This window comes from Cephus cinctus, unplaced genomic scaffold (assembly GCF_000341935.2).
Source record: "Cephus cinctus unplaced genomic scaffold, Ccin1 Ccin1_scaffold0123, whole genome shotgun sequence".
In the NCBI taxonomy this organism is placed as follows: Eukaryota; Metazoa; Arthropoda; class Insecta; order Hymenoptera; family Cephidae; genus Cephus; species Cephus cinctus.
The window spans coordinates 2,249,973-2,267,534 of NW_014332857.1; the positions used below are offsets into that span (position 1 = coordinate 2,249,973).

At 40.7% G+C, this 17,562-nt stretch overlaps 3 protein-coding genes across 12 annotated transcripts; all 3 read left to right on the forward strand.

Moving 5' to 3' along the window:
• Positions 1-152: 152 nt before the first annotated feature.
• LOC107274914 (protein FAM92A-B) lies at positions 153-2,858 on the forward strand. 3 transcript variants are annotated; one of them, XM_025079841.1, is made up of 8 exons: positions 153-551; positions 619-1,261; positions 1,338-1,439; positions 1,526-1,856; positions 1,937-2,161; positions 2,295-2,327; positions 2,402-2,563; positions 2,636-2,858. In XM_025079841.1, the coding sequence occupies exons 2-8, from the start codon at positions 1,230-1,232 to the stop codon at positions 2,783-2,785; spliced, it is 1,035 nt and encodes a 344-aa protein (XP_024935609.1). In that variant the 5' UTR covers positions 153-551; positions 619-1,229; the 3' UTR covers positions 2,786-2,858. The 3 variants fall into 3 exon arrangements, with proteins under 3 accessions (XP_024935609.1, XP_015609979.1, XP_024935610.1); XM_015754493.2 differs by having other exon boundaries at positions 1,547-1,856; XM_025079842.1 differs by lacking the exon at positions 2,295-2,327.
• A 231-nt stretch (positions 2,859-3,089) lies between these two features.
• Positions 3,090-14,011, forward strand: LOC107274907. 6 transcript variants are annotated; one of them, XM_025079835.1, is made up of 13 exons: positions 3,090-3,446; positions 5,325-5,392; positions 5,506-5,762; positions 6,082-6,174; positions 6,250-6,413; positions 6,487-6,843; positions 6,926-7,427; positions 7,518-7,615; positions 11,275-11,409; positions 11,547-11,658; positions 11,722-12,056; positions 12,158-12,369; positions 12,592-14,011. In XM_025079835.1, the coding sequence occupies exons 2-13, from the start codon at positions 5,337-5,339 to the stop codon at positions 12,749-12,751; spliced, it is 2,481 nt and encodes an 826-aa protein (XP_024935603.1). In that variant the 5' UTR covers positions 3,090-3,446; positions 5,325-5,336; the 3' UTR covers positions 12,752-14,011. The 6 variants fall into 6 exon arrangements, with proteins under 6 accessions (XP_024935603.1, XP_024935599.1, XP_015609964.1 ...); XM_025079831.1 differs by having other exon boundaries at positions 3,091-3,446; positions 6,082-6,413; XM_025079834.1 differs by lacking the exon at positions 3,090-3,446 and adding an exon at positions 4,749-4,868 and having other exon boundaries at positions 6,082-6,413.
• Positions 14,012-15,403: 1,392 nt separating this feature from the next.
• On the forward strand, positions 15,404-17,359 carry LOC107274915 (UBP1-associated proteins 1C). 3 transcript variants are annotated; one of them, XR_001539568.2, is made up of 3 exons: positions 15,758-16,109; positions 16,154-16,390; positions 16,527-17,359. XR_001539568.2 is itself a non-coding variant. In XM_025079845.1 (2 exons), exon 2 carries the CDS (start codon positions 16,634-16,636, stop codon positions 17,222-17,224), a length of 591 nt encoding a protein of 196 aa, XP_024935613.1. In that variant the 5' UTR covers positions 15,404-15,422; positions 16,526-16,633; the 3' UTR covers positions 17,225-17,359. The 3 variants fall into 3 exon arrangements, 2 of the variants coding, with proteins under 2 accessions (XP_024935613.1, XP_015609981.1); XM_025079845.1 differs by lacking the exons at positions 15,758-16,109; positions 16,154-16,390 and adding an exon at positions 15,404-15,422 and having other exon boundaries at positions 16,526-17,359; XM_015754495.2 differs by having other exon boundaries at positions 16,081-16,390.
• Positions 17,360-17,562: the final 203 nt, after the last annotated feature.

Genomic DNA, 17,562 nt, shown 5'->3' on the forward strand with positions numbered 1-17,562 from the left:
TGTGGTAACGGAAATGACAGTAACGTTATAGTTCCTGAGGAAGTCGCCCTTCCTCAAGGTTCTACGGGACTTTTAACTGGCGTCGGCGCTGGCCATTCTTTTGCAGTAGTGAAATTGCCTTATTAGTAGTAACATAAAGATACAGTAAGAAAACCATATATTCGTATTCATTGTTATATCATCAATGGTTACTAATAGTCAATAAAATAGCAAAGGTGCCGTAAGACTTCTAAGAACATGTTTCATGGACTGTCACATTCCACTCACTCTTTCTCCCTCTTTCTTTCCTTTTGACGTAATCACTTTTCATTTTTATTCACACCAATTAGCATATCTCCTAATATCCCAGTATCTACATATATGTATCCCCACTACCCGATTTTTCGTTAGAAAGATTTTACGAAATTTTTCACAGTTTCAGTATTTAAGGCGTCGATGTCACGATTCGTGCATCAAAAAGATAACGTGAATCGCTATACAAAGAACTGAGTCAAGAATTTTTTATTGTTTAAAAAAATTTTATTAGTATGGTCAATATGAAACTTTTGACGGTATGCAAATAATATTATGATTCAAACAATATATTTCTATTATAAATCATATTTTATTTTTTGACAGATCTTCATCCTGGTCATCCTATCCATGGCTCTTGTGTCTGCAACTCCACTAACGGATTCTGATTATATCCAAAATAATTACAATGACGACCTCAACTTACCTGGTGCAGAGCGATCGTTTCATCCAAAACTTCTGCTGAAGAAGTTGAAGAAGATCCTGTTCTAGAGTGTCATACCTCCTTATACTAATCAATACTTCATGAGGTCGCTAATCACACCTAACTTTCAGAGACCAAGTGATCAAGGATTAGACCATAATAATTTTTGTTATTTGTAAATACATATTTTTCTACTGTGCAAGAGGCATATATATTATTACATGTATCTAAATAAATATAATTTTCACTAAAACTTGAATTATCTCTAGCAAATATTTCCAAAATCACCTGGTTACCATCTAACGTATTCTTCAATGAGGATTTTTGTCAGCTACTTCGTAGAGACTATAGAACGTGGGGCGCAGTCTCACCTGGTGACCAGTGGTGGTGGTATAATAAACCACCTGGCTCCTACTACTAGCAACCACTAGGCAACTGTTACTCCAAATAAACAAAACGTCTGAAGCTTCATAAAGGGACGACATCATTCAGTAATAAGAAGTCAAAGATTAAAATGCTGCGCGTACGGTCGCAGAATAATGTCTGGTAAGTAATAAAATGATTTAAATAAATAAATTGAGCTTTACTTATTAAATTATTTAAAAAATATATAAATTTTTAGCGAACAAGAAGCCAAATTCGTACAGGAAAGAATTTCCAGTGTGGAAAAACATTTTGCTGAACTTTGCACAATATTCGCAGCGTTCACCAGGAAAGCAGCCAGGTAGTCAAGAAATGAATATTGATTATTTCTTACGTGAAGTGTTATATGTAAAGTCTAATATCGTCCATAACCATAAATATATTAAGTATATCATTATTGGTTTTTAGGTTACGTGACAAAAATGACGAAGTGGCCAAAGTCATTCAGATGTATGCCGAGTCTGAAAATATCAATCAGTCTCTGAGCAATGGCCTTATCAATTTCGCTACGACTCTTTCTGTCATTGGTGATTATAGAGATGCGGAAGTTCAGCGATTAGATTCAAAAGTCATCGCACCGGTATCCCAGTATTCTGTGATCTGCAAGCACGCACGGGAGGATGTGAAAAATACGTTCGCAGCTCGGGATAAGGAAATCACTAGGAGACGACACCTGGACAAGATACGCGAACGAAATCCACGAAATCGACAAATGATTGTATCCTTGTGTGGGTTAATTAGCGATGAGGAAATTAATTAATGATTTTGATAATTATCAATCCTTAACATGAATTATAGTCGCAAGCTGAATCAGAATTAATGAAAGCTACGGTCGAAGTGTCTAGAGTTGTAAAGGGCTTGGAAGAACAGATCGATTCGTTTGAAAAAAGGAAGCTGCATGATTTGAAAAGCGTCCTTTTGGATTTTGTAACGATCGAATTGAGTTTTCATACAAAAGCAGTAGAATTGTTAACCAAGGCTTACCAGGACGTGGCGGAGATCGACGAAACGAAGGATCTTGAGGTTGACTAATTTTTATAAGAGAGTTATTATAATTTTTTTACGGGTTAGAATTTTGTCTGTTTTGTTTATTTATTTTTTTTTGTCAATAAGAGTCTATAGAATAGTGTTCGTTAATTCTACCCTCGGTATACAGGACTTTCAAATCGCGAGGGGAGACCTAAACGGGGTAATTTCAAGAATGATTAATATTAGCTTGTCAAAAGGTAGATATAGTTAATTTAATTTATTTTTTTAATCTAGGAATTTCGAGACGTGCTGAGGGTACCGGATGCTGTATCCAGACTAGATACTGTGAGAAGAACATCATTCAGACAAGCTTACTCCTTGACTAATCTTGCTGGCAGATTATCATCTTCACCTGCCATTGTCAAAAAATCGACAAACAGAACAGTCGAATCACTGGTAAGAAATTGACTGATAAGAATAACAAAAATTGTACCATTGATCAATTTACTTTTTTATTACTCATTCTAGGAAACTCCAAAGGGTGGTTTTAGAAATTCCTCAGAATCAGTCCAGATCGAGGAGTACGGGATGAGTTCAGAAGAATCTGAATCCAAATCAGATTCTGAATCTGAATCTGCAAGAGAGAAAAGAGTGAGAACGAGGCATAAATCAATGTGACCTAATAATATAAAATTCTACTTTTTCATTATCATTATTTTATAGGAAAGAACAATAAAATATTCAAAACGAAGAAGACGCAGTCGATTTACCATACGAGGAATTCCTGTCATTCCTACTTATCAGAAATCCTTAACATCCTCAATCATTCACAGTATATCCAATGTGCAATAATAATCTTTGTAAGAAATATTTAATAAAAGATATAAGCACAGATAATGCAGTTGACGTGCAAAGAAAGCCAACAATGAGGATAAGATTCGTAGAACAACAATGAAAATGTATCTAATAATTAGTAATAAAAATTTTGTTAAACTCGTTCTCGCACATTCTCATAGGAAGAGACTGGAATGAGTAGCGGGCTAGAATCAAGGGGCGAAGAACTTTAGGGGATGATTGCGCATGCGTTGTCTGATACCCAGAGGGGTTCATGATCAGAAAGAGACTGGGAGTCGCACGCAGTACGTAGGACGCAGCTTGGGACACAGTCGATTCTCATGCGTGTTGGAAATCTTCATTAACAATATTACCAATTAAAGTGTCAATCAACAATTAAATTTACAAAATAAGAAAAGGATCAATCAATCAAAGGGTGACCGTTCGCCTCTCTTGGAATGCTAGAAGCCTACAGAAGTTATTCATCTCTGATTGTCTCAATTTGGTAAGTAAAATAATTACCTAACAAGACTAATAATAGAGAAACATAATTAATTTCAGTGCACCCTGCCAAAACAAGCAGACATAAAATTTGCTCTTGTAGAACTAAAAATGCTGAGTCTTCCGGAGCATGATCTCTCCTTACACCCTATTCACCTTAAATCTGACAATTTTTTTTACCAAAAAAATATTAATATTCCCTATTTTAAATATAGTCGCCCTATATAGAATTTCCAAAAATTAGTCTAGTCTACACCTATGGCTTCGTTTGACCTATCGAACCATTCGGAGATGTCGTGACGAGTCATTGTATTCACGTGGTACCTGTGTGAGTGTAGACCCACAATGTACTCAATATATATTTATATATACATTCCTTCCTTTGTGTCTGCACGACCACATAGCTCCACGACTTACTAGATATACGCGTATGTAAGTGCTAGTGGAATTAGGGTTACTTTCAGTTATGGCAAAAGTCTAGGGCGGAGGTGCGACAATGGAGGGTGAAGCTGGGACTAAGACTCAGGGTGAGTTCGAGGGTGAGCAAAGCTCTGGCGATCGATGACTCAAGAAATTGTAGCCCGTACAATCTTATCTTCTCCACTTCCATCCACTTTTTTTTTCTTAGCTCTACAAAGCAGCATACAGTCCACCTTAAAAATTAAAAAAAAAGTCGAGCCATCCCCTTAAGTTTACACAGTTCTTATGAAAATCCCAAAAGTAAATTAGTTCTCTCAATAATTCGAAGAAGCTTCTAAAATTAAATAAATCGATCCGTACCAGTGGAGTACAGTCAGTATAGACTTCCCTCTTTGAATTTGCATACAGAAGAAGCACTAGGGATTGGTCCAAGTGGAGGAGAGCGTGGGCAGACCTGGGTTCGACGTGCTCAAAAAAGCGTCTCCATTGACTGTACCCGTGTATAATACTAATGAGATGACTTCAGTGATGCATCGGATGCACCGATGCACGAGTGCAGTCCTGGTGCCTGAGAGATTTAAGAGCTCCTCGACTTCTTTAAAAAGAAAAAGGTCGATAATCTAGTTTTCCAAGCATTCTCATAGGTTCGTGTAGTCTCTTCGTCAGCCTAACCTAACCTACCACCCTCTGCGTCTCTCCCCCTGTTTAACCAGTGTCTCTTCCTTTCTCTCTAACCCGTCGCCCCCTATCTCCCTTTACGCGAAGGCTTTCTGACGTCACACAGAGACTTTGGTATCGATTCGCCAGAGCCCATCCTCCGCGTAGCGCGGGTCAAGCCCCGCCGGTATAACGACTTGGTGTCTCTGGAATTCTTCTCTCGAAGACTCCTGGTGCATTCGCTAACCTATAGTATCTATCATTGATCACCATTCGAAGATTCAATCCTTCGTGAACTGCATCGTATCGCGCAGATGAATCGTCTGTAAGGCTTCTGGTTCTCCCTTTGGTAAGAAGTCCAAAAGATTCACTTGGGAGGTTGTGACTGTACTATACGTATGTATAGAAACTGTAGGAAAGCCAGGGTGTTGGTTCCGAGTCGATAAACCACGGGGAAACGCGAACTCTCCTGCGCGCAACTTCAATATGGTGGACGGTGAGTCGCCCACTTCCGTTACTTGTCTTTGGAATTCCCTACGTGGCTTTTCAATTCTCTCTCGAGTCTTCTTCACTCACTTTTTAGCTTTTCGATCAATCAATCAAGACTTAGAATTTCCTCGAAGACACTCACGACGGGAAGGAAGTTAATTATGCAGAGTGTCGTCGTCCGTCGAGCCCGGTTCGTTTTCACATGGAATCCTGGAAAAGAAATTTAATTGATTTTCAAAGTGACCGCGCTGGGGATACTGAACCAGGACAGAAGAAGACAAATTTTGATCGATTAGCTTTTCTTTTTTGATTGCAGAAAGGATTTGCAATGCGGCTCAAGGACGCTGTGGTCTCGGTGCCTCTGCATCCTGGGCTGAACAATAAGTAAGTAAATATACTGAAAGATATGGCATCTTTTCAAATATTACTTTTAATTTACGAAGCTTAGCTGGACATTTTTCGAGTTACGTTTATTCACTCGTAAATTTACTATGCAGTCAACTCGAGAGGAACAGTCTGGTATTAGGCAACTCGGAGGAGATTGAAAATCGTAACGAGATTTCCGATAATTTCGATATCCAAGACACCGACGAGATCCAGGCTGACTTCAAAGACACTGCGTGGACCACTTCGAATCTTTGTTCTCATAGTAATTCAAACGTCGATTCCAACGGTCGAAATAATATTAACAATAATTTGACTTCGCCCAGACTCTATCGAAGTAGCTCAGCCGAGAGTCTCGCCGATTACGAGGGTAAGTTAACGTGTACGTTTAATAATTAATTATTAATTTTAATATTTTTTTATTATTAACCACAATTACGAAGTCATTATTGTATTGGATACTGTGTACGATTTAAATATACGTTATGCCATTCGAGTCTACGTTCACGGTGTTAACGGTCTTGGAAATACTAACGTTTGAAAATGCACCGAGTCTTTTCTCCCGAAGCGTAACAATTTAAGAGTTCGAGCTCAGTCTAGTTATTGAGGCAGTTGCGTAAGCAGACTGCGGAACATAACCAAAGTGACTCACTCTGTATTAGTCTGTTATGTGTGTCGGGCATCCGCAGGGCGTATCTCCGTCGAGGATTCCTCCCACGAGTTGACTCCATCCGAGTGGTCGGACTGGTCGGAAGAAGGAAACCTTCCGGCGGGTTGTCGAGGTATCGTAAATCCAAATTATCCAGGATTTCAACATCTGGCACCGTCGTTGTTGTCTGATACGGATTTTACTGAAGATGAGCTGGAGAGTTGCGACACATCGAAGCGCAATGAGATTTTGAACGGGAACGAGTACAATAACAACGTCGAGGAGAATCTAGTCGGTGGGAGTGTTAATCACTTGGAGGGACAGAAGTGTGGACAGAAACTTTTCTACGAGAAGCCCAAGTTCAATATACAGGTAAGCGAACGATAGTGGAAATGATAATTTTAGGTTAAATAGTCAGGTAGAATTTATATTTATTTACTTGCAGACTGTCACTTCTTTTTACGAATCCGTCCTGCCGCCTTCGGAAAAGTGCATTAATTACGTGAAGAGCGTCGAAGTGTCTCGTTCGGTGGAGTCTCTTTCGCCGGAAGCGGAAGTAAACGTAAATTCTGTAATCGAGGCGGAGACACATTTGACGGATATAGATCCGGAAGAGGCTGTTGCTGATCACGTTGACGAGAAGAGAGAAGACTTTTGTAAAGCCATCGTCGAGGACAGACAACCTCGTGAGGTTGCCGTTGAAGTTGAAGTCGTTGAACTTGCTACGACCGTTAAAGAGACGCTGCAGTTTCCGGAAATAGAAGAGATTCTTGATTCCGGAAAGGTCAACGAGGTTAGCGAGGTAAAATTTGTTGTGAAACAGGTTAAGAATATTTAAGATCGTCTTTTTCTCTCTTTATTACCACGCCGATGATCTTATCCAGGTGGACGACATAATCGTTGATCACATCGACCTGATTCGGGAGGCAAAGGAATTGCCTCTACTTCAGAAAAGCAAAATAGGAAACCATTCGGCGACCCCGGAAAATCGAAATAACCCGGACGACTCGGAAACCAATACAGATTCCGAAAGTTATTCCGAGCTTGCACCGTACACGAAACTCGAGGAAATCGACTTACTCTCCAGCATAGGAAGAGACATAGGGGTGGATTTGGAAAAATACGTCCAGCCCGTACCGGACGTGGTTGTCATGGAGACAGTAGAGGTGCACAGCTCGCACCAGATGCCAGGAACAGATCTAGTCAAGGATATATTAAGGGAAGACACAAATAAATTGCTGGATAAAGATTTACCGGAAGCCAGTGCAGACTCCAGGAAGAAAGAGAAAATGGCCAGAAATCAAGCCAGAAGGAGACAGCAGTCTCATCCTACAGCTCCCCAGCGGCGACCTGACAAGCGCAGAGCAGACACTGATAATGGACCTGGTAAACCAAATATTCTAAAACCACTGAAATCAATAGAAAATCCATCTTGACCACACTCATTTATCTATAAAAACTTTCCTTCCATCACAGGTGGCTTTGACGTCTACAACATTGAAACAGCCATGCCAAAGATTGATCTGGATGCCATTGAGTCACATTTGAGAGCAGCCCGCGAAGAGGAACGTAGGGTAAGTCATTCTCTACCTAAAGCCTCCACGTAAACTTCCTGACTTCCTGTATCTAAGCGTCACCTCGTATCCGGTACAGTCCCAGCAATCTACTCCTCTACACACCATACCCACATAGCATACAAGAATGTCAAGTACTATACCAAATGGTACGCACTATATGCTACCCACAAGAGCTATACGACAACGTAACATATGTATACGACACTTCATACGTACCGTGTGTTCCATATATCCAATCATATGCACATATAACTCGTATACAGCATATATACATACGTGTGGGTTGCTCCTGCGACGATGAAGTCAGAGCTGCGTACGAACTCCTGTTTGCCGTCACAGTTGTAAACCACATTCAGCCGTCCCTGTGGCATTCGTCCAATGTGTAAAAGATGTCCGATAACGAGAGACTCGCATCTGTCGCCTCGTGCGCTCGTACACGTTCCAATTTTCCTACCGCATTGATCGACCAGCTGGCTGTTTAATTTTCGTTAATCGATCAACTCATCAAGAAGCATCGGCAAAGGTTACGTCGTAAACTGCCTGACGTCGTTTGCCGGCTTCGAAGCATCGGACCGTATCAACGATCTTATAGGACATTCGCGATAAACCCTGACATTCAGGATTTAAAAATAAATCCAGAGTGGGGACAGATGGTTGCGAAGATGAACGCGGTGCATCATCTGCGGGACGTTTTACCGCAAGAGGATTACGATGCCAGGGAGATGGAATCAGTGTGCAAACAGTCACCAGTGCTCTTGGTCACAAACGTGCGTCGGTAAAATTCACGAGGAAGACACTGGAACACGTGAAATAAGCGAAACTGCAAGATGCATCAGGTCGTCTCCGGATCTCGTCCTGCCACTCGACCCAAGGATCTTGACTTGACAGGAAGTTCCAATGGAAAGTACAGTCAGGTACGAAGACGATCCTCAGGTAATTGACCTGGTGCGACAAGACACTGGTGCACGTGTTCCATTGTCTACTGGTTAACCCGGTAGAACCTTTTGTACAGTTACGCTGGGTCCTAACGAAACCGCTGCCACAGCTGTCTACTGGAATATTCATTGCCACGTCACAGATATCTGGTCAACTGGGAAGTTGTACTCTGTAAATAAGAAATACTTAGAATATGAGTCCAGTCAAGGTCCAGTTTCTGCAGTTCAAACTGACCAGCCGCTTATCAGTTGGCATTATCACTATCCTGTATAACAGCCAGTAACAGAATTTCATTAGGTGCTCTATACTGTATCTCACTATATAATACATACTTTGTATAAGTAATAATTAGCGTAGCTGACAATCGACCATGCAATGACTGCTACCTGATGTATCGAATGTCTACAGGTGTCAGACTGTCTCAATCAGTTTCCATTAACCGTCTTACATTAGTCAGTGGTCGACGTATCAAATACTAACAACAGTACCAGCAAGGCGAGCAGTTACAGGCTAGATTAGTTTAAAGTACAGGATTCTTTCTTAAATCTGATATCAAGGCTCTCACTGTATTGATAATATTAAATCAAGAATGGCTTCACGGTTACTGATAACAATATACACATGTACACGAGCGTTATCGCCGGTGTGTTTGATACGGAGACGCTAACCTGCCGTGTACGGGTTTTTCTTGTCTGTTCACCAAGTGCCACCGAGGCGCCGTCACATTTTTACCAGGGCACTGGAGGAGTGATAAATAGAAAAAAAAATATATCGAAAATGTGACAGTTCTGTGTATAAAGTAAAATTTGTACTTTGAATCAAGATGCGTGACGGATTTTATCGTTGTCCAGAATTAATGTGAAGTTTGTGCTGCTCGTGATAACAATAGTGTCACGATATGAGGATGATGACGGAATTCAAGGATGTGAATGATCCGCTGTACCAGTTTCTCATGAGAGCACCGATGTGCCGTAGAAAGGTCGAGATCAATATTTAATCTATGAGCAATTAAGCCGTCGAACGTGGATTAGCGTAGCCGACGTGAAAAAATCAACTCGAAGAAGATTATGATATTATGAACATTTTTCCAGAAGGAGGTAAAACAAAAGTTAATCGGCTTGTGCACCGGGGGATAAAATTGTATCAGGCCGTATAAACTATAGCGAGTGCGCACGCTTGGCTGATCATGCGTCTTCTTAGTGTCAACATATTCTGCATTGTCTTTAGTTTTAGAAAATTTAATACTGGTTTATGATACTACGTTGATAAGTTATGTCGGTTTATGCTGGTCGCTGGAATACAAGATATCGCTACCGTCCTATATATATTTGCTGTGATAAATAGACTAGGAATTTACATAGAATCCAGTCTTTTATTTTTCATCCAAGTAAAATCACTATACCGGTTCTCAGATAAGACTGATACAAGCACAGTCCAATTTACTGGTATAGATAATTGATTTCACGAGGAATGAGCTGTATCCGTTTTAGAGAGAGCGTGGAGGAACGGCGGCGATAAAAGAAATAAATTTGGCGAAAGGCTTGGTGCGCGTATAAACCGAGCATTAAAGTAATAACATTGTCGCTGGAGCGTGTAGGTATTGTACAGTACGGATACCAGTAGACTGTACTAGCGATAGACACTTTCACTAGGTACTCAAGTGCGCAGAGACAGCTATTCCAGTTTACTCGGTAGCTACAAGCGGGGCAGGTCGTTTTATCGCTTATTCCTCTCTTATCTTGTTTTACCGCCGGGCGAAAGAAGAGCATGGGTAGCAGCGGCAAATCGCGTAGACATTACAAAAAGGACTCGCGATTCGTCGCTGATCTCTACACCTTTACTTACGACAAAGATTTCGATCTCGTAAGTAACAAAGTCAAAGATCTGAATAATACTTGCTTAACTTTACCCACGTAAATACCGTGTCATATTTTTGCTTAGACGACTGCATATAATATATATAAAAAAACGTTGATACAATATATTAAAATTAAAAATTTCTTCTTAAGCGCAAAATAACCAATAATAACTTCTATTGAAAGTGAAGAAATTCTGAGAAAACTTTTTATACTTGGTTGCGGTAATTTCGTAATCTCTCTAAATTGACAAATTCGCCACGCTCTATATACGAGAATGCAACGTGTATAATCCGAGACGGGTCTGAAAGAGAAAACTGCGTTCCTCGTGCGGTAGTTTCCTCCCAGGAAATAGTGTGTAGAGATTTCAGTCGGACGTCGATGGCTGCGTATGTATGCGTTGATTGAGATGCGGTTGGTCAGGGCTGGTCAGGTCTGGTATAGGTGCTCGGTCAGAAACCAGAGGTCTGTCTCAGACCCGAGAGGTAGATGGAACCACTTCTTGGGTAACGGATCTATAAATACGTGCCTCCCTTGCCGACAGTCTCGGACGGCACGTCGATAGTTGCATCTGCACCCACGCAGAGCGTGAGGTCGTTGCACCACGGCTTGGAGGTCCTATAGAGAAAATAGAAATGTGGTTGAGTAAGCGCGTCTCAGCCTTGTGGTCTAAGTTATGTTTTGACAATGAATTCTATGTTGATATCAACTGAATTAAGAAGGCAGTAGATCTCTGATAGGTGTGTTATTTATTGAAATCAGTGTAGGACTTAAGTCACTCGATGATACGAAGACTTGGCGATCTGCGAGTATCGCAGAATGAAAATGCTCACTGATTGTGGAGGATTGATATACGTTGTTCAGGAAGACGAACGGGTGGCAGAGGTCGTTGAGGCTGTGGCAGCGGGTCGTGAACCGGAACCAAAAGATCGTGACAAGGAAGACCTGCTAGCGCGATTCGATCGACTCGTGCAAGGAGACCCACACGTATCTCATCAGGTGTGAATGAGAAATCTCATGCTGACTCAAGAAGAATAAATACTTTAATGTACAATATATATATAACCCTGGATTTAAAGAAATTTTCTAATTTTTCATGTACCTTGGAGATATCAATTTTTTAAATTTATTTCCAGCGACGAAATGACCGTGAAGAAATTAGGAGACGATTGGCTATGGGCCCCGACGCAGAAGATCTACGTGCTGAACGAGGTCGCAAACCTAGTCTCCAATCACGACTTCAAAGTGGTACGTGGATGATGTGATATATGTTTATTTTGAAATTATTATTTATCGTTTATCCTCCTCCAGGGATGAACCTGCAGATTTGCTTCATGAACGAGACACCCTCTGACACAGAATCGCCTGTGTCGGAGAATGACTCTTCACTTGGACCGGCATCATCTGCAGATGTGAAACAGCAAGCTCCCCTCCGACCGCAAGTTCTAAGTCTGCCACCGTTAAGAGTCGATTCCAGTGCACCTGTCGACGAAGCCGACTTTTTCGCGAGGCAGGCTAGACTTCAGACAGAGGCAAGGATGGCCCTGGCTCAGGCCAAGGAGATGGCTCACATGCAGATGGAGGTCGAGAGACAGAGATTGAAACAAAGTCCCATCACCGAGATGGTGCGGTCCAGTCTTGAAAAGGTAAATAAAAATCTGGTCGAAAAAGAAGTGACAAACAATACAAAAAAATTGAAGCTCACGAACAGAACTTATTATCAATTTTATTCTGAATCATCCTTCAGGTTGGGGTTCAGCTCGGCGACGACCGGCGCAGGCTCTCCCGGGTGCTGCTGACGGAGCTGAATGTTGCTCAGCTCCAGGTAGTAGCGAATGATCTGCATGCCAGAATCGCCGCGCTGAACGAGGCTCTGGTCGAGGGTTTACTCAGAAGAGATGATCTTCACATGGAGCAGGATTCGATGCTGGTCGACGTGGAAGATCTCACGCGATACTTGTAAGTTTTGAGCTCTGGCAAAAGATCAAATGTTACCAGCGACCCCTTGACACATCCAACGATCAACTGTTTCTACCATTGCACTCTGACATCTCGCTTGTTCATTTATATTCTATGCTTGTCATTATCATCTGCTATGTATGGACGCACTCTCTCTCTCTCTCTCTATCTCTCCCTCTCTCACGAGCGGTATGTGAGGTGCTGTCTCTCTTTGCTGCGCAGAGGTGCCAAGCAGGAGTCATTTAAACGTCAAAGTATCTCAAGCACGAGGGATCAGCCAGCCTCGAATCATCACGTCCAGCAACAATCGACCAATCTGCAGACAAAGCTAATCAAGCCAAAGTTTACGAACCGCACACTGGCTGGGCTGGTTCGCAAATAATCTTTTGCCTCGAGGCTTTGCAGTCTCGTCGGAAAATGAGCCAGAAATTAGGCGCGTTCACGGATTCCTCAATAAATTTTCTTACGACGCACCGAAGACGACTTGCCAGGAGAAGCTGAAGAACGTCAAGAAACTTTCTCAAAGAGACACTCCGATTTTCTCGTCACCCATTTCAAGAGAAGAAGAGGATCATGAAGATGAACTGAAATAAAATAAATTATCAAGATCATCGTGGAACGCGTCAATTTTCACGAATTTTCAAAACTTTTTACGTGGTAGATGAAAGATGATGTCTCGTAATCCTAGGAGACTCTCTCACCGAGGATGATCCCGCCGTTCGTTGTACGATGCCCTTGGCATGTACTTTATCATTTCTCGGGATGATCGTGTCCAAGTATAATTGTAGAATAGCGAAGTTAGGACACTACTTGAATGTTGTATATATATCGTAATGAATCGTAATTAATGATCGTATATACGTAGCAGTTCTACTTGTCACTTTTTTTCATTCTTTTTTTTTCATTGATATCAAACCGACCCGAATGGACGTCATCGGATCGACTCGAAGGACATTCGAATCCGTTTATACTGTAGCCAAGAGATAAATGACACAGTTAGTAATACGTAACTACAAATTCATAAAATAATAAATCCAAATCTTCTCTCGCACTCGCCCATTATTCGATATCGTAGAGACGTAGCAGCACGTAGCGAAGCTTTTCCGAGTTGCTCGGACGCATTAATTACGTGCCGCCTTTGCAGTTCGTCGAATTAAAGATCAAAGATTCAAGATCAAAGTCCCTTTTTTTAGGGTCCAGGCTAGAATATACAGTGATACGGCGTAGTGGCTAAGATCCTGGATCTGGTCTGTGACGTAATTTCCGTAATTTCATTTTAATCGACATACAATCTCCTTCCGGTTTCCATCATGGCGCTCATCGATATCAGCAGATACTAAAATGAGCCATGGAAACGCGCTCTAATTATTACAGAGACGAATGCGACGTAAATACAATGTATGGATAATCGGAGATCGATGGGAAAATTACGAAATATTTAAACGATATTTCGTGGGAATCAGAAATCGCAACGGCCTCGAATCTGTAATGAAAGAATCACAGTCGATTAACAATAAATATAATAGATTTGAATAATTATCTACAAAATAGTTTTAATCGTAATATTAATTAATAATATACAGATTGTAAATAACTAAAGAATAATAAAATATGCTGTAACAAGTTTGCTCTTTTCTCCGTTCAATGTGTAATGATTTTCATCTCCTTGGAATTCACAGGAGATTGAAAAGGGGAAGGCACGGGGTAGTAGTTGAGTTATTTTCTCTCTCTCTCTCTCTCTCTCTCTCTCTCTCTCTCTCTCTCTCTCTCTCTCTCTCTCTCGATATGAAGGAAGTGTACGCTCCGGGTATCGCTCAGCGTACAATGTTAGTGCTCTTATTGAATTTTCATTTGTTGCGCCATAAACAAGGAGCATATCAACTTGTTCGCTAAATGAAAACTTCATTTTTACGGAAACTTATTACCGTTAACTTATTATGCCGACGTTCGTAAACAAACTGACAGTGTTGTTCCTCGTTGTCCTTCATAAGATGCAGCGTGTGTTTTGTTACAGCATTATTTTGTTTCGTCGTTTGTTGTTTGGTCTTTAAAAATTCAATGATTGCAACGTTGCATCGATGCGGATGGTCATCACTTCGAGCATTTGTTGTAACGTAAGACACTCTGTTTTACCCTATTTCCTGTTATCGAATTACCATGTATGAGGGGTCATTGTAATCGTCTAAATACCTGCTATTTTATTACGAATACAAAAATATAGCGTGCCATTTGAAAAAATGGAAATGACCTTGAAATCTTCAAAACGCCTTCGCCTAGAAAAAAACTATTACATGCATATTATGACCCCCATCGAACCATACAACTTTCATAGATACAGTTTTTCTATATCTCTAAAAATAACAGAGATATTCGGGGTGGACAAAGTTATTGGGCCACCCTGTATACATGTGTCTAGCCTTCAATGATAAAAATTAAATGAAAAAAAAATCCCTAACCAGATACAGTATTTGTTTCATCTCTCCATAGAAAATAATTGGTTCATTTTCATATACTCATCATTTTATGCCTGAGATTAATAAGTGCAATTTTGTTTTTGCTTATTTTTCGTAATGCCTTCTTTATCCGTCTGAATATTATCTATGCTATTAAAAAATGAAACAGCGTGCCATAGGTGTTTGTGCGGTGAGTTAGTGGCGGAGAACCTCTGCCCGCCAAGCTATGCGATCGTGTTCACGTTTAGCTCGGCTACGACGGAATTTGCATTGTTGACAGAGGTGATTGTCATATTAAACTTACTGAACTTACACTGTGCGCTCAAACTTAGGATTGCAAAGAAACAAAATGTTTAGGCTATATTCGATGAGCCGCCTCGTTGTAAGTGTTGCTTTGGGAACCAGCGATAAGTATCGAACAGCTTTTGCCCGCCAAACTACACGTTGGTGATCGCGGTCAGCTCGGCTAAGACGGGGTTCGCATTATTGAGGGACGCGATGATCACAGAATCCTACTCTCGGACTCGGCGCTGCGATTCATCGCCATGCTTTTGGTATCCCCTAAAACCGTAGCGCTATGCATCTCCCTACTCATCTTTGGTCTACAGCACGGGAGTGGATACAATTGAAGCAGTTTCGTAATTTATGATATGGCCACCACACGTCACTGTGATCGACTGCGCCTTGTGAACTTAACTTCTAAATGTCACATTTCAAGACGTTTAATATTCTATTTGCAGTACTTACCAGAGATTCATGCGCACTCTAGCTTCAAAATTTTCGATAACAGAAAAGTTACACTTTTCGAGCAATGTATGCAGCAAAATGGGGAGATCGTGTGCTGTCCCGGACTGTAATTCCAGTTACAAGCCAATCTCGGAGTTATTATTTTCTCCCTCCTTTCTTACACAACGTCAAATTTTTTTTTTCCCAGGTGTGATACTAAACAAAATCATGAGAAGCAAGTGTCAAACTTAATTACACTCAGATTACGCAATGCACTTACATCGTGAGAGAGAGTGAGACAGAAATAGTTTTATTCGCGGAGCAGTTGATCACAGTGCTGTTTACGGCGCGACTTTGAGATTTGAATCACCCCCCACCACCGGACATGCAAGACCTGTGTGTAAGAACGTGGTGCCGCGCATAAATGAAGAAGACGACAAAGAAAAAGTTTGTGGGTTGCCGTAGCCCAGTGGATAGGGTAGCGGATTCACGACCGAAAGGTTGGAGGTCGCGCCCAGCTTTCAGCGGCATTCACCGATGGGTTTTCATATGAAAACTTAAGTATTTATACGGATTTCGCTCAACACTGTTCGGATTCGGTGTAGAAACTTTGTAGGTTCCCTCACGCTGAGTTAAATAAGGCCCGTCTCGCAAGGTACATCGCCATCTATTGTCGAACTTCCAACCTTGATTATTAGGACCAGTTACTGGCACATGTCCCCCATTGGGGATATAGCCATAAGGAAAGGAAGGAAGGAAAAAAAAGTTTGTCTCCTTATTATTGGACTATGCAAGAGGAATCTTTTGCCCTCTTTCTTGGACAAATCACGATTTCGATATTAGTAAGATATTTAAGAAAAATATATCGTAATTTGTAGAGTACATTTATAATTTTATTAAGTGTGCAGACAGTCGTGATACTGCTTACCGGCTAGACTTAATATTTTTTTCCCATCACAATAATGTTTTTCGTTTCAGATATCATTTCACTAAAATCACAAAATCTCTTATTGGTTCAACTTGTTTCCAAGAGATACTTGCCCTCTTGTCACATTTGCTGCACTTATTAATAAATTAACTAAAAAATGGAAACCAATTGGAAATTCATACTTCAAGAAAGTGAAACTCATTACTATTGTGTTATTTGTGGCTGTGAAATCTCTGGTAGTCGAAATGCAGAAGGCCACTTCAGAGGAAGATACCATGCAGATGCTATAGAGGAGTATGGAGACGATATCTCATACAGTGGAGATAACCAATATTACTGCCAGTTATGCGACTGCTATATTTCTGGGTATCAAAATGTTAGAGTCCACTTTAGGGGAAAACAGCATCAGGGTTGCCTGTATGGATCAGATACCGAGTCATCAGAAGATGACAGTGAGGATTATGTTGCATTGAGTTCACGTGATTTCATTATTGACTATAGCGATAATAGTTATATGTTCTACTGTTGTCTATGTAATATCAATATTACTAACATGTGGCATATACCCTCACATTTGGGGTGCCAGAACCATAAAATAGCTGTAACAATATATGGTTCTGACATTCTTGGCAATGGAAGCACTTGGTATTACTGCAGATTATGTGATTGTTCGATTAATAGCTATAAAAATGTCTATGAACATATAACAGGACGGCGACATGACAATTTTCTGGACGAATTGGAATAAGATATCGAATATTTGGATGATGACGGATTAGAAAGTATTATAAAAAGCTTGAGTACGTACTGTGCATTAATGTTACAACTGTGATTATTCTGACCTCAGATACATTGATAATAATATATTAAAGATACAAGTTAACTATTTTTTAAGACAAATTTTTTAAAACGTTAAATGTAGTGAATTCCATCTCCTTGGAATTCACAGGAGATTGAAAAAGGGGAAGGCACGGGGCAGTAGTTGAGTTATTTTCTCTCTTGGTATCAGTAGATACTAAAATGAGCTATGGAAACGCGCTTTAATTATTAAAGAGACGAATGCAACGTACATATAATGTATGGATA

Bases quoted from the DNA above. Each gene is read 5' to 3' on its own strand.
- LOC107274914 (XM_025079841.1), top strand. From the start codon at position 1,230: ATGCTGCGCGTACGGTCGCAGAATAATGTCTG. The intron at 1,262-1,337 runs GTAAGTAATAAA...ATAAATTTTTAG, and splicing joins CGGTCGCAGAATAATGTCTG to CGAACAAGAAGCCAAATTCG. The intron at 1,857-1,936 runs GTATCCTTGTGT...CATGAATTATAG, and splicing joins CACGAAATCGACAAATGATT to TCGCAAGCTGAATCAGAATT.
- LOC107274907 (XM_025079831.1), top strand. From the start codon at position 5,337: ATGCGGCTCAAGGACGCTGTGGTCTCGGTGCCTCTGCATCCTGGGCTG. The intron at 11,659-11,721 runs GTACGTGGATGA...ATCCTCCTCCAG, and splicing joins CCAATCACGACTTCAAAGTG to GGATGAACCTGCAGATTTGC. The intron at 12,370-12,591 runs GTAAGTTTTGAG...TTTGCTGCGCAG, and splicing joins GAAGATCTCACGCGATACTT to AGGTGCCAAGCAGGAGTCAT.
- LOC107274915 (XM_025079845.1), top strand. From the start codon at position 16,634: ATGGAAACCAATTGGAAATTCATACTTCAAGAAAGTGAAACTCATTAC.